General features: G+C 31.7%; 2 protein-coding genes across 14 annotated transcripts in view; both read left to right on the forward strand.

Moving 5' to 3' along the window:
* Positions 1-10,350, forward strand: part of LOC105153894 (uncharacterized) — a 125,718-nt gene extending 115,368 nt beyond the window's left edge. For all 12 annotated transcript variants that reach the window (XM_087408407.1, XM_087408410.1, XM_087408399.1 and 9 more), the window contains 2 exons: positions 310-426; positions 1,371-10,350. In XM_087408407.1, the coding sequence (XP_087264533.1) occupies positions 310-426; positions 1,371-1,590 (337 nt within the window). In that variant the 3' untranslated portion in view covers positions 1,591-10,350. The remainder of the gene's footprint in view (positions 1-309; positions 427-1,370) is intronic.
* A 155-nt stretch (positions 10,351-10,505) lies between these two features.
* Positions 10,506-15,405, forward strand: LOC105153896 (gephyrin). 2 transcript variants are annotated; one of them, XM_087408396.1, is made up of 12 exons: positions 10,506-11,378; positions 11,659-11,774; positions 11,862-12,052; positions 12,121-12,397; positions 12,482-12,745; positions 12,983-13,049; positions 13,129-13,258; positions 13,333-13,406; positions 13,464-13,605; positions 13,717-13,850; positions 13,942-14,132; positions 14,205-15,405. In XM_087408396.1, exons 1-12 carry the CDS (start codon positions 11,354-11,356, stop codon positions 14,424-14,426), a joined length of 1,833 nt encoding a protein of 610 aa, XP_087264522.1. In that variant the 5' UTR covers positions 10,506-11,353; the 3' UTR covers positions 14,427-15,405. The 2 variants fall into 2 exon arrangements, with proteins under 2 accessions (XP_087264522.1, XP_011067333.2); XM_011069031.2 differs by having other exon boundaries at positions 13,333-13,605; positions 14,205-15,402.
* Positions 15,406-15,418: the final 13 nt, after the last annotated feature.

Consider the following 15,418-nt stretch of genomic DNA (forward strand, 5'->3'; position numbering starts at 1 on the left):
TAGTGAATATTTAAAGTTGGAAAGGAAAACAGATTTTTTTTACAGATCCAAATTAAACGCACAAGACATGAATTACATTTATTGGCTTTACTTGTCGACTAACTTTAACGTCGAATTTGATTTTGTACTAGTAATTCGTAAATTTTGCTCATCCATATATATTTGCCGAGAATATATTAAATCGCAAGTTTTGATATGTGCAAGTGTAAATATCGCACATGATGTGCAAATATCACTTTGCAAGTTACACAAAACGCTCGAATATCGAAATTTCTGTCATCATCAAGGACGATCGCGTTTATGTTTCAGGGACTCTCCGGTGGCATCTTCGTCGTTAGTCACTAGACGTTTTGGGGGATGGCGCACCGGCGGAAGCCACGAGTACGTCAGATGCCCCGTGCGACAACCTGCTTCCATGGACGAGCGGTAAAGATCATCCTTGGTTTCATTCGACTCTAATCTAAGAACACGAAGGCCATCGGTAGCCTTCGTCGAACTTTGACTCTCTTTCGTTCTCGATAAAGATTCACAGTCAAATATTAACGGTGCAGCTGATAACCGCGGGATCTTACCGCGATAATTGACAAGTATCTACGACCTGTATGTCTGTAAAATGCATCACTTTATGAATACCTAACAAACGCTCGATATTTATAACTTAAAGTGTTTCCCTGAAGCTGTCGGTCATAAATACAGCGTTGTAGATGACGTCGTCTTGTCCCACAAATATCTCCCTTGTCTGTTAAAAAATAACAACTTGATCGTATTTTGTCGAACCTTGTGCAAGGTCAACAATACCAGCACGTGCACATATATATGTAATAAATTAAGTATATTTCTAAAGATTCTTTTATAACTAGTTTTTAACTAGGTTTAATAATAGTTACATATTTTGCAAATCGCAGGATAGATGTCAAATGTACGAATAAATTTCAGATACAAAATTTTAGTCATGTTTTCAGTATCATATAATTTTTAATCAATTGCAGATCGAAATTCGTTTAATCATGCATTTTTTAAATTTGTTTGATAACGTATATAGAAGATCTAAAAACGTTAATGAAAATATCAGATAACAACTTTATTTCGCTACAAAAATATGATTACACCTAATTACAAAAGTGTAACAAAAATTCTCAGTTTTTATTACAATAATATTATTATTAGTGACAATTTCATAATTTTGAAACTATATATTTTAATATTTCCTTTATTATTCCATCCTATTCCACTTATCCCCACTTTAAATTATAAGATTTTAATTAAAAGAAAAAAAATGCTGAATATTAAGGGGAACTGATTTGAGTCAAAATTAGATTTTAAAATTAGATTTTAGATCAACATCGATTAATTCCACGGAAATCCCGCAGGTGTTATCGGCGATCGTACGAGTCCGATGCCACTCGTCCACTACGGCACCATCATTATCACCGACGCGCGGATATCGAGCGGCACATGAAAAGCTGCGAGTACGCGAGACGGGCAGCTACGGAGTCGAGTATCGAGGTCCAACACTTCGGTTTGCCGATTCTGAGTGTAAGCGAGCCTAGCCCGCCGGACGAGAGCGAACGCGTCGATGACTACTTGTAGGATTTGCTTGCCGAGGACTTCCTCAAGGAGCTCCTCGTGTGATCCGCTGCGATCTCGCCTTTAGTCTTCATCCAGCGACTTTCTCCCAAGTCGGGACCCGAACATTTTACTCTCCCGTTGTCGAGCGTGTTTCGCCGTGTCGACCCGGGATCGACGGTGCCATTGCGACTTCCCAGGAGATCGCGATAGGTACAAGTAAGTCGGAGTAAAACGGGAGAGCGCGAGTTTTTCGATCGCGTGCGCTCTATCCCTGTTCGTTATAAGCGATACTTTCACGCGATACTTATCTTAGAAGAATTCAGAGATCATGAATATATTTGCTACTTGTATTATAGGAACCGCGCAAGAGTAATCGAACTCGTGTTTGATCCGAACTTTGCTTATTTCTCAGCACGTTGATAAATGGTTTCATACAGCATAAACCTTTAGATCTACGTCTCTATGTTCTCTGAATGTCCTAAGGACTTTCCAAGACATCTCTCGAATAAAATGTACTGTGTGAAGTATAAGTGCTAAATATCAATTAACTTTCAACATAATGGATCTGCTCGATATACATTTTTCAGTATTTTAAAAATCTCCCTAAAAAATCAATCTGATGTTACATATGTAGATATTAAAAAATATTTGTGCATGTTTAAATCTGTGTCTTTTTATAATGTTTCGAGGAAGAAGTAAGGTTCGAATCAAACTTGATCACCCTTTGTATCGTATTTTAAGATGTACGTGGCTTGGTGGATAATTTCGTTACCTCTCGATATTAGAAATGTAGATTAATACTAATTTGGGACAGCGAGAATTCAGAGTTGAATTTTTATAAATTAAAATCAAATTCACTGCACATCTTTACTTACGATGGAACATCTTACGTTGATGTAACGTGCAATTTAAGGACAATTAATATCAATATTAATATTTTGAGCTTGGGTATATAAATCGTTTGTATAGATTCAATTAATTATATTTTCGGTGAAATGCGTAATAATAACACATACGTTTCCTTCCACTTCGCACTCTCTTCCACGGTTTGCTTATCTCTGTACATAACAGAGACATAGGAAACGGCATTTTCCCATTTATTACTTATTAAAATACGATATAAAGTCTAAGTTTTTCTAATTTTATAATATAATTTGAAATATACATATACAGATAGAAATCTCGATTTAACGTTGAAAGAAAAACGAACATTTACTTTTGAGTATATGTCACTTCATTAAACTTATTTTCAATATCGTTGATATAAATTTTGATCAGATTTCTCTCGGGAAACTATAAAATCGTGTCATAAAATATTTTATCTTAGCAATTGTAACTTCAGCAGTAACATAAAGTATCATACATCAATCAGAAGCGAATCATAAAACTGGTTATAAATGTCGCAGTTTAACTGATGAATATGAAATAGATACGTTTAGAATAAAATCTCATGAGCTATTTTCATATCTATTATCTAAATATATCTGATATTAAATCGTATAAAAGATATTAACTCGCAAGAAAAAAATCTGTAATTAACAAAATCATTAAAATCTTTACTATTATATCACTCGGATAAACGTATACATATCTCCATTTTTTTTTTTATCTACGAAGGGACCATTTAATGTATCTGCAGTGGATATAGTTTACTCACATGTTTTTAAATGTTATTATTTGTGGGAAGTATTTTTGACATTTTAACATTATATATATCTCAATTTTTATTGTTTTCTTTAATGATTTACAATTAAATGAAGATTGATAATATTTTATACATTCTCTAGATAAAAATAAATGCAAATTTTTTTATGAATAATTTGCGCTAATATAATGTGTATAAATAACATTTATAATGCAAAACATTTATAATACAAAAGTACTTGCGAATAACGAAAGGTTAACTTGACATTTTTAATCAGCGAATATATATTCGTATATTCGAAAAGCATTGCCAAAGTCGTATACACATCGATATTATATTTGATTCCAAGGAATATCTCAATGTTAGTCACGCGCGTATGACTTTACTAATTTTGGATATTATTTAAAATCAGCGAGGAGCAAGAACAAACATTAAAAATTTAATCCTAAATAATTCCGCGTTATCAAAACCTATATAGATCGAAACGTCTGTGATACGCACATTTCTAGTCTGTGGATAAGCTTGGCGCCTTGGAAGTGTTTATCCAAAGTCGTTTAAGCGTAGTTCGCGCCTTCTGTTCACCATAGAGTGCTGAAGCGGTAATCTCGGGATGAACTTAAGGACGTTTGTTTATCTTATCTCCTCAGTAGTAAAGATAAATGTGCAGTCGCGAGTACTCGAAATTATACACCTCGACCACTTGCAATATCACATCATCGTACAGCGAACACACGGGATGTGTCTTGGACCTGCAGCCGCATCATTCTTCGACCGTAGAGGAAAAAGTGCGGCTGATTCAAAGTACCCTGACGCACATGCCAGGTGTGCGCTTACTGCTCATAGAATCAATTTATTTTCGCATTGCCCACATGTCTCTTCCAAACGACGATTTAAGACTTGCGCGTGCGAAAGTTCTCCACGCACAGATGCCTGAAAACTCGAATCGTATTCTGATTCTTCGCGAGTCGAGCCGTTAGATTAATTTTTATGAATGCGTAGGGGACTTTATAACAGCACTCTCTCGATTATTGACCGAGTATCTTCTTAGGCCAAGCTCGTCGTATGTCGCATGAAAGCTTATTATACGTATATCAACGTCTGTGACACATGATGACAAGGAGAATAATAAATAAGGGAAAATTAACGATGTTAGTAGTAGAGAGTTTAATAATCTCACACATTTTACGCTAAGAAGATATGTAAGAAGATATGATTAATCCATCTCCACGTGTAATTAAGTCGGCTATATACTAATTATATATATATATATATACTATATTTACGAATTAAATGAGGGTTTGGAAGAAATCGTTACTTCCAGCTATCTATACGCGACTGCGAATATTCTTTCACTTAAACGGCACTCGGAAGCGCGATGATATCCCCTTGATAAGGAACTTAATCGCGGGTAAGCCGCGAGGTTCCGTCTCTACGAAGGGAGAGAAATATCGAGAAGATTTTTTTTTATCCTTCGACTTTATCGCTTATCAGGGTTCATTACAACGTGGGAACAATTGTGTAATGATGCGTGCAACAGATTCTCGCGCGAGAACAATTCCCTGTATTGTCAGGGATTATCCGGAGCATTCTGCAAGACAAAGCTTTATCGGGTCAATTTTAGAGAGCAAAGCCGCACGGCTTCTTTCCATTATCGTTGCTACGCGAAGCACGTGCCTCGTCGCTACCGATATCTTTCTCAACTTCGCGTTTCTGGACCAATCGTTATAGAAAGGAGGGGCTACGATTATAAAATCGTGATTATAAATCAAACGCTTCATCTCTCATCGACATCATTGAGTAATTAGATAAAATAAAAATAAATAGAATGCATAGCTAATACATGCGTTAAATTTACGAAACTTTTATTTCATTACTTATTTATTTATTTACTCGCCTTGCCTTATTGTTTGGGATAGCTGCCGGTTTATAATCTTTTACATTTGTTACATTTCGATTTTTGCTTCTTCTACATGCATTGCACATTGCAAACTAAAATGTTGTAGGATTTTAAAAATTAAATCTAAATCTCATTTGAAATAATAAATAATATCTTAACTAAATATTCCGAGTAAATAAACGAAGATTCGTTTTATTAGTCAAAATAGATTTATTATTGAAACCGGATGGAAATACTAAAATTAGTTTAGCAATAATTCTAATATTAATTATGTCTTAAATCTTAGAAGATCGAACATCAAGACTTAAAATATTGCTAAGCACCTACTATTTTATTAGTCAAAGAAAAGACTTTAATATGATACTTTTCTCTTTATTTGCGGCAATTAATTTAACCACATTTTACGAAAAAAATTTTATAGACGTAGCATTATTTGTAATTACAGGGTAAATGAAGATAGCGAACAAAGTTGTACATATCATTATAATTTAAATTAATGTAGTTTCTATCTTTTAATGTTTTAAATTTGTAACATCATCACGTGGCTGCACAAGTAATTTATAAATTGAAGTTCGGGGACCAATCGAACCAGATCACACATATTTATTTTGCTTGCAAACAACGATTTTTATAGGCTACAATTGCACTGCATAAGAAATCAGAACCTATTTCCCAGTTCCTCATTTAATCGACTGGGGCATATCAATATCAATTAAATTTTAGTTTTAGTTTTAAATAGCGAAGTCTAACGAATTTAATAAGAGTAGGATGTACATCGCATCTGTTCAATTAAATTTCATATACGTACACATCTTATCTCACTTGTCGATATTACATCGATATTAAGTCCTAGTTCTCTACTTGGAATTTAATAAAGCGCGAGTATTCAAAACGATAAGAATAATGTAAGCTTTAATGTAGTTAAATTGCAAATACTAATACAAGAGTTTATTTTAGAAATTGATATTTTTATCACACAAGTACGAATAGAAATAATCTGGATAAAAATTTTTCGATAGAATGATATTTTATATTTTTATTTAGATAAATTTCGTACGATTTTAAATGTTACAAATATCGATATGAAATCTGGCTTACTAAAAGTTAGTCATTGCCTTACTATACGACTTTCCCAGATCTGAATGCTTAGCATTATAGTGTTCGATTTTATCTATTTACCTATTCCTCAATTACATGAGAGTTGTGTAAAAGGGATAGGTACATTGAAACACTATAACGAACTATCTCACCTCTTCAACTTCACTATCATTAAAATAGCTTTTAATCTGATATTAAATATCAGATTTCATATCTTAACATATTACTATATAGATTTCCAAACTGTAGTATGCTCCGAATCGATAATCCCAGATTATGTCCTTCCCAGGATTTTCGCATGAACGCTATCGCACGTGTCAACCGGGTTACAATGTATGGACGAGCAAACAATAGGTATATCTATACAATATGCATAACTGCGTGAGAAAAATCGATAATCGAAATATTAACTCTCCTGCGATCGCCGCCAATTATCGTGCATCTTTGTTATTCGCCTGTCAATCTGCCATGGGCTGCGGAACTGCGACCAAACGACTTGTACGTTCCTTTCTCTTGTAACACACTCAAGTCAAATCCTATGACCAATCATAAAATAATAATTATAAATCATATGGTAATTAAACATACTTACGGACGACGCTTTTTATTCTTAGGACGCGTCTCAGAATTTAAAATCTTCTTACACGACATATATAACTTCCGGTTGAACGTCCGCTGACGCAGAGCGAATAATTGTTATTCAAATTTAATTGTTATTCTAAAAATTACATTATACAATTTTCGAGCAAAGGTGAACGCGGAGTAAAGGGTATATTATTGGAAGATTAATTTTACATTGTGTGTATACGAATGAAGAAATTTGCATAATCCGTTCCGCTCGAAAGATCAAAGGAATGAATCTTGTTAGCGCAGAAAAAGTTAATTTTTTTTAAACATATAATAATTCTTTTATATTTATAAGAATGAAAAATAATGATAATTTTCTTGCGTTGCACAATAAGTGATGGATTAGTTATCTAATACTTGGTAATCTCTCAGTCGAAATTTGGGTATCGAGATGCATCGAATGTGTTGAATAATCATGGAGACTTGGAACCAGCGGCTGACAACCGCCTAAGACTTACCTATGTACTCAAATATATATGCATATGTACATATATGCATACGTAATTACGTGTATTTACTTAAAATACTTCGCATATTACACATTAATCGACAAAGGGGCAATGGCGCAATGCTTTCAATATCACCAGAACATTATTTTTAAGAAAAGATATTTATCAGAGAAGTCTATGCTAAGATCCATTTATGTCTTATTTGATTTAATTAACATCTGTTTTTCTTTTTGTAAATTTTTATTGTTATTGCTCGTAATATTTACTTCTCTTTCTCTCTTCCCCCCCCCCCCGCTCTCTCTGTCTAAGAGATACTAATCTTTACATTTATATGCTTTACAAAAACATAAAATCATACTTCTTTTGAACGATAAAATGATTAACTTTTGAAGTAAAATTAACCGATTAGAAATTTTCTGAAAACCAGTTGTCAAATATTTATACAATAAATATCATAACTTTACAACACTTGATAAAATTAAAAAAAAAAGTGGTAACTTGCAAGTTCTAGGCAGTTTCTTTCTTTTAACAAATTTAAAATATGAAAGAAACAAAAGAATTGATTGAAAATTATTAAATTATTTGAAAAAAATACCTTTCAAAATCATTATTTAAATAATATTTCGAAATACAATAATCCTGATATTAAATGTCTACCATTATTTAAAGAATTTAAGAATATAAGCGCTCTGATATATTACTGGTTGCAAAAAAATGGATCAAAGCATGAGCTTCATATATACAAATACATGTACACGCGCGTACGTGCGAAGAAATTGAAATGCGAAAGATTCAATTACCTCCAACATTGATAATTATAGCTTTAAACGAAGAGACCAAATAATTAATGAAGAGTCCATATTCTCTTACAGAAAGGACAGTTCTTAGAGAAACCTGAATTAAACAATTTTGCAAAGAAAAGATATGTATCCGTCTATTGTTACTTTTATATGTATGTATGTGCATATGTATGCATATATATATATATATATATATACATACACATACACACATGTAAACAAAGATATATATATATATATATATATATATATATATATATATATATATACATACACATACACACATGTAAACAAAGATATATATATATATATATATATATATATATATATATACGTATATTTGTATGTAGACTAGAATTCCGATTATATTGATCTAAGTTTGATCAATGATATATCGCGCGATTGTGTGCTCGTTTGATCGAGGGTGCGGAGGAGAGCGAAAAGCTCTGTGTATGTTTCCTTGATGTTCCCAGCTCTTATTCTTTAATCGAAAGCTCCATGAGTGAATAAAGGATGCTCGGTCATCATAGGCAATTCAACCTGTGTAAATAACGTCGTTATCAACCAAGTATTAGCATGTAAATTAACCCTGAAGTGACATAGCGACTGTCTTCAAAAATATAAAAATCAGAAATGTAAAAATGTTTAAAATATTAATATTGTATAATAGAATAATAGAGAGAAAAATAAGGAATTAATCGAGAAGTACTTACGGTTTTCACAGAAAGTAAAACGGTATTTTTTAACAGATTTATAAAACTATTAGGTTGAAACAAAAGTTCATAGCTATGAATTTTCGTTCCAATCTGATATTTTTCTAATAAAGTTAAGCGTCTAGTAAATTATCCCGCCTCTCAGATCTGTAGATCTTTGTATACATGCGCACCCTCCATCATCGACGCACCTAAATGCCTAAAGGACCTTATCAAACGTAGTAATGCGTGATCAACGACTATCATTACGGTCATCCACGCGACAACGATGCTATCGATTTTTCCTGTCCTCGAAAACGACGACGCGGCTGAGAAACGCACGTAACTATGTTCGCATTCCTCCAATTTGATGTATATTTGCATGTAAATATCTCTCTACACTTATCAGATCGGGAAAAAGAAGAAAAGAAAAAGGAAGAAGAAACAGAATCCTCATCGTAATTACGTTTACGACTGAGGGTAAGAAAGAAGGGCATCTTAGTGTAATTACTCCGTGGACACAATGAAAATATAGAGTTGAAGTCTGTCAATTCGTGACACATTATAAATTCTAAACCTGTGATTTTATCGAATCTAACTTTAGGGGTTTTAGCTTTAATGCTCTTGGTAGAATGGCAGATATGTATATGTCTGTACTCTATATATACGATCCGATTCATTCTCGGTTTACGAACATATCGTATTGCACGTTCCGTTGTAATCAACAACAAGAGCAGAAACCCGATCATTAATCCTTAATCAGTATGGTGAAGTTATGCATTTGATATGGCGAGGTCACGGATAATTAACTCTTGAATCTCAATCACTGGATCCTCGCTAAATCCATTAAATTGAGGTTTTGAATATAAGAGAACGTGGTGATTAGAACATAAAAAATGTATTTTTTCAGAATATGTTACTTGTTTTAATCATAATGCTTGGAACGAAGATAGAGAGAAAGAGGGGAAGAGAGAGAGAAAGAGAGAGAGAGAGAGAGAGAGTGCGAGAAACACAAACCTAATTATTAATCTCATATATTTATTCGAATAGATTTTTTTACGATTCCAAGGTGGAATACAAGAATTCAAAAACTTTGAAAATATAATTACATATTTTTAAATTAGAGGAAAATAGAAACAAAAGGTAAATAAGAAACCTCGATGAGAGATCAGCTAATAATCAGCTTGACCAAGCAACATTCTTGATAATAGCATACCTAATATATCCATAATTCGTCGCTGCTGTTGTACCTAGATGTAAGTCGCTTTTAGAACTACTCGCTTAAGGACCCATTGTGCTGGTTAAGGATTAAAATATATTTTTTCAAGCAATTAACTATTGTAATTAAAAGTGTGAGTGTGCATGTGCGATTTCAACGTTGGTCGCATTGAGAGGATAAAGGCTACGACATGATAACGGAGAGCAGGAACCTTTTATTTACATTGAAAACTTTACAGCCGATCCTTCTTGTAGATAGCCCCAAAGTGGAACTAACCTTTTTATTAAATAAATTATATCACACGTCCTGTACCAACTTGATTTACGATAATTAAAATATAAAAATTGAAAATAATGCAACTTTGCAATCATAAAAGTTTCACTGCCGCACATTCCGATCCCTATACCATTTTATAATTTCACATCATATATATTATGTATAAACTATAAGAGAATGTGCATACTTCTAAATATAATTCCAATAAGAGAAAAATATTAATGATTTATTGAAAGAATGTCTCTAAATTGATGATACGGCCAAAAAATAGCAATTTATAATGAAAAAAATTAATTAAAAGAAACTGTAGAAACTATAGAATGTTTTCCATACGCTTCAATATATTATTGGTTAAATTATGTACATAAATTAAAGCATAATAACTTATCCGCGAGATAAATCTACAACTAATTTATTATTTCACGATACTTTAATCTTTTAATATCACTCTGATAAAAACGAAAAACTTATTTATTATTTCACGAAATACTTCATTCTTTTAATATCATTCTGATAGAAACGAAAAATATTTGATATATTGATCGATATTTTAATACACAAAATATACTTAAACGAACTTTTCTCAAAACTAACTCGATTGAATTGTTTTTGATAGTAACAAACTCTTTGATTTTAAAGTCGATTTCTTTATGCGTGATGGCAAATATGCCGTTTATTTGGTCTATGTTTCGTTTTTGGCACTATCTAATCTGTCGTGATGCAAATATTATTCAATTTCTGTTACAATTCTGCCGATATAATTTAATGGACCTTGCTTCTTCCTTTATTAAAAGAACTTATATTTTGTAAAATTTATTTTTAATAGAATTAATTTAATGTGAGTGAAAAGATTTACCGCGCGATACGCGTTCAAAACAAATTCGACACAGGCCGCAGTCTTAAGTTAGAAATATTTTGAAAAAAGACATATAATAAAAATATAAACACCTTTGTACGACTTTTGAAATTCAACTACTTTATAGACAAAGTAACATTAGCTAGCGAACGAGGTTGACATATATAGAAGGCGAGAATAATAAAAGTTATAAAATTCACGAAGAAGTAATTGAAAGAAGCTGAAATGGCTCTAGTCAAGATTTTATTTCGTATGTATATTTTTACAAGACATACATTATACGTTTAAAAATAAATATTAATAAAATCCAAAACAAAATATTTTATTGCATACATATTTCAAAATAAAAAATAATTATGCGCACGCAAACACACACATACACACATCTTATCTTCGAGTATCTTTGACTATTAATAATTTTTTGTAATATTAATTGACATCGTACATCTCTTAAAAATATTATAATAATTAAAATATTATAATAATTAAAAATATTATAATAATTTTATTCTAATTGTGTGTGCTTATAGTGGAAAAAGATGACTCATTAAATTCTCAAATTCCTTCACTAAAAGACAACATTAAGTGTATAGGAGAACTGCATTCTATTATCAAAATTTCGAAGTGTAATAAACAAAAAATAAAGGTAATTTTTATAGATAAATTTTTAAGTACCTTTTTCGCATGCATCATAAACATATAAATTTGTATAATTTATGTTTTATATATATAGAAGCAATTAATTTCTTCATGCGATAAAAATGAAGATGATATTATTATTTTAATGGGCAATACTACAGCTTTCTTGTCATTGAGTGATGTTGTATATAAGGCGATTGAAGAAGTTATCGATAAAAATATCTCAGAAAATATAAACATATGGATATCAAAGCTAACGAAGGAACTAACGCATTTATTTAATCGGTAAAATTTCCAATTATTTTGCAATTTTTTTAATACTACAATTTTTTACAGTATCAATATGTTCTTAGATTTATATGTGGTATACTGAAGCAAACATTTATCATCAATATGTGCGGCTCCTCTATAACCGCAATGACAAGTTTGAAGAAAAATCATCAAGTGATAAAAAAAATGCTTACGTATTTAATACTTAACGAATCTGAAACGAATCGTGATAATTTTAATGAGTGTAGTTGTAATGAGTGTAGTTGTAATGAGTGTAGTTCTAATGAGATGAGTTATAATAATGATAGTGATGACAATTATGATAACTCGACTTTATATAATACTTCCAAACAAGAAATGGTAAAATATCTTCCACATTCGCGAACAATAAAATAAATTTTCGCGAGGCTGCGTTACGCGAATCGTAATTGATTCTCTTTACAGGAAAAGAGAATTTACAAGAAACAAGAGCAAAGTGTTATAATATCGGTGGAAAAAGCAATACATATAATACAGAATACGATACATAATAATAACTATATAAGAGAAAAAATCATGAAAACGAATGACGCCTATGGCAGAATAACGGCTAAAAATATATTTTCCCCCATAAACGTGCCGCCTTGTAAGACTTCCACTAAACGTGGATACGCGATGTTGGCCAGCGATGGGAAGGGTGTAAGAAAAGTGTTGAAAGCACATACCACGGTAAGAACAGCCAAAATCTGTTTAATGCATGGTTAGCATGATTTCGTTTGTAGCATGTGGATGGGATTATTAATTTTTCTACGTTGTCTGAAGAGTAAAAAATGAATTAGAAATGATGAGAAGTGAATTATGTGGAAATTTTGCAAATGATAATTCTATCTATTAAATTAGTAATTAATTAAATTAGTCAGAGTTTAAGCAATGAAGCTAGATTTTTACAAAATATCTTTTTTCCAGTGTGATAAAATTTCTGTTGTACCTGGCACCTGCATGCGTGTAAGAAGTGGAGATCCCATACCCAATGGTAAAAATAATTACAATTGTAAATTAAGCTTGTTTGATTATAGTAAAGGATTCATTACTGCTTTTATGCGCGATTGCAGGAGCAAATACGGTTGTAACGCCAGAGAATATAAAGATATTGGATGAATGCAACGATGACGATTATTTTAATATCAACAAGGAATACGAAATTGAGGTCTTGGTTGCCCCAGAAATAAACAAGAACATCAGGTATACAATGAAAACAGTTCGATGTCATTTAAAACCTGATTTGTTCTATTATCACAATTTGTTTATTGTTAAAGAAACGTTGGAGACGAAATACAGTATTCCCAACTCATTATAAAAAAGTTCACATATCTCGGACCAGCGGAATTGGGTATTTTGACATTATGTAGCCTCGATATAATTCCAGTCACTGAACTTCCACTTGTAGGTCTGCTATCTATCAATAACGAATTGAAAGAATCTGAAAATTTAACTTTAGGATACATCTATGAAAGCAATAGAGTAACTCTGACCTCATTATTAAAAAAGAATGGATATGATCCCGTCGACTTCGGAATTTCTGCTTACAAGTGAGTGCATTTAAAATTCATTGTATTTCCTCTAACTACTGTAATACACGATTTGATTTACAAATAATTAACATCATCGTAGATCTTAATTTAACGATCATGTTCTTCCAGATTGAACGCTATAACAAAAAAAATCGAAGACGCTTTGAACAAAGTAGATGTACTTGTGATAATGGGCCATTCAAACGACAAAGATATATTAAAATCAATTTTAAAAGAATATTTTAATGCTATAATACATTTCGGTATATCCTTCCTTCTTATATATTAATCGTCAGTATAATATATTATGGTGTAACACATCCCTTTACTCAAGCATTGTTCTTTCTCTTTTAGGTCTCTTGAACATGAAACCAGGGAAATCGACAACGTTTGCCTCGTGCACGTATAATAATAAGAAAAAGTTTTTCCTATGCATGTCGGCAAATCCGACAACAGTTCCCATTGTCGCGCATATAGTGCTTCTACCACTTCTAAACACGATGTGTGGCAATTTCTTCAAACAGCCTATCATTCTGCAGATTTGCGTAAGACTCATCTTCTCTCATCACACATATAGCAAGAGATGTATTTATTAATACGATACTGTAAATTTACAGATGAATAATCACGAGTTGCATTTGCGTCCGAAATTTTCATGGACAACTATACGATGGACAGAGGAGGAGATGTTTCCAAGAGCTTATTGCTTAAAAAATCAACATCAGGATATAATAAAATATCAAAAGGCTAATGCACTTTTAATGTTGCCGCCGCGCACGCGGCAGGTACCGAAGTTAGACGCAGCATTCGTATCAGGAATATTGTTTTTCAACGATTGAAAATAATCATCGCTGAAATATCTCCATGTATTCCCTGCCCTGCAAACGAGAATGGATTGAAATGAATTGAAATGGATTCAGATTTTCAGAAATATTGATTCACGAGTATTAAAATGAATCCTTTTTAATCCTAAATGCATTTTTATTCATTTATAGGAATTGTGCATGGAGCATATCTCTATGCCTTTCAATCTAAAAATAATATTAGTTTTTTCTGTGCATTGTGAATACTGAATTTTGAATAGCAAATTTTGAAATGCAATTTTTCAATTCAATTGCATGCAATTAAATCTAATTGAATCCAATTAAATCCAAAAAAAAAAATATTTGTTATTTAAAATACGCATTCGGATAGAAAAAAATTTCAATCCATTTTAATCCATTTTCATTTATTGGGTGATCGATCAACAAGACATTCGCATACGTTTGCGTATTTAATTATATTACATTGTACTTACTTATATTATATTTAATTATATTAACAAATTATAATTATAATGACATAATTATATACATTTAAATTATGTTCCCGTGTATAAGTTATATTCCCATGTATAAAAATTTTGTATACATTATACAATATGTATAAATATTTATAAACACATATAATTATAAAAATTTATATTCAAGTATGAAAAATTTTTTATCAGCTATCTCAATTATACTACTTTATTAGCAATTTATTGGCGAAATATTAAATATTGGAGATTTATTGGATTATGTACTATTATATATAGGATAAGAATTGAGTAAGATCTAACTAAAGTATATAATCGCTTTTGTGTAAAAAGAATGTGTGTGCAAGATATTGCTCATGATTGGCATAAACAAAATTGAAAATGTGTTATTCACTGATACGAAGGAAATCTCTTAATAAGATAACGTTTATCTCGCCAACTTTTTTGTACCAGTCCAATTTAATAATAGCAATCTCGCCAACTAAATTCTTATTAAAGATCAACTTAAATCACTTGAATTTGAAATTATTCTGT

Source organism: Acromyrmex echinatior, chromosome 8 (assembly GCF_024713525.1).
Source record: "Acromyrmex echinatior isolate Ae372 chromosome 8, ASM2471352v2, whole genome shotgun sequence".
NCBI classification, from domain to species: Eukaryota; Metazoa; Arthropoda; class Insecta; order Hymenoptera; family Formicidae; genus Acromyrmex; species Acromyrmex echinatior.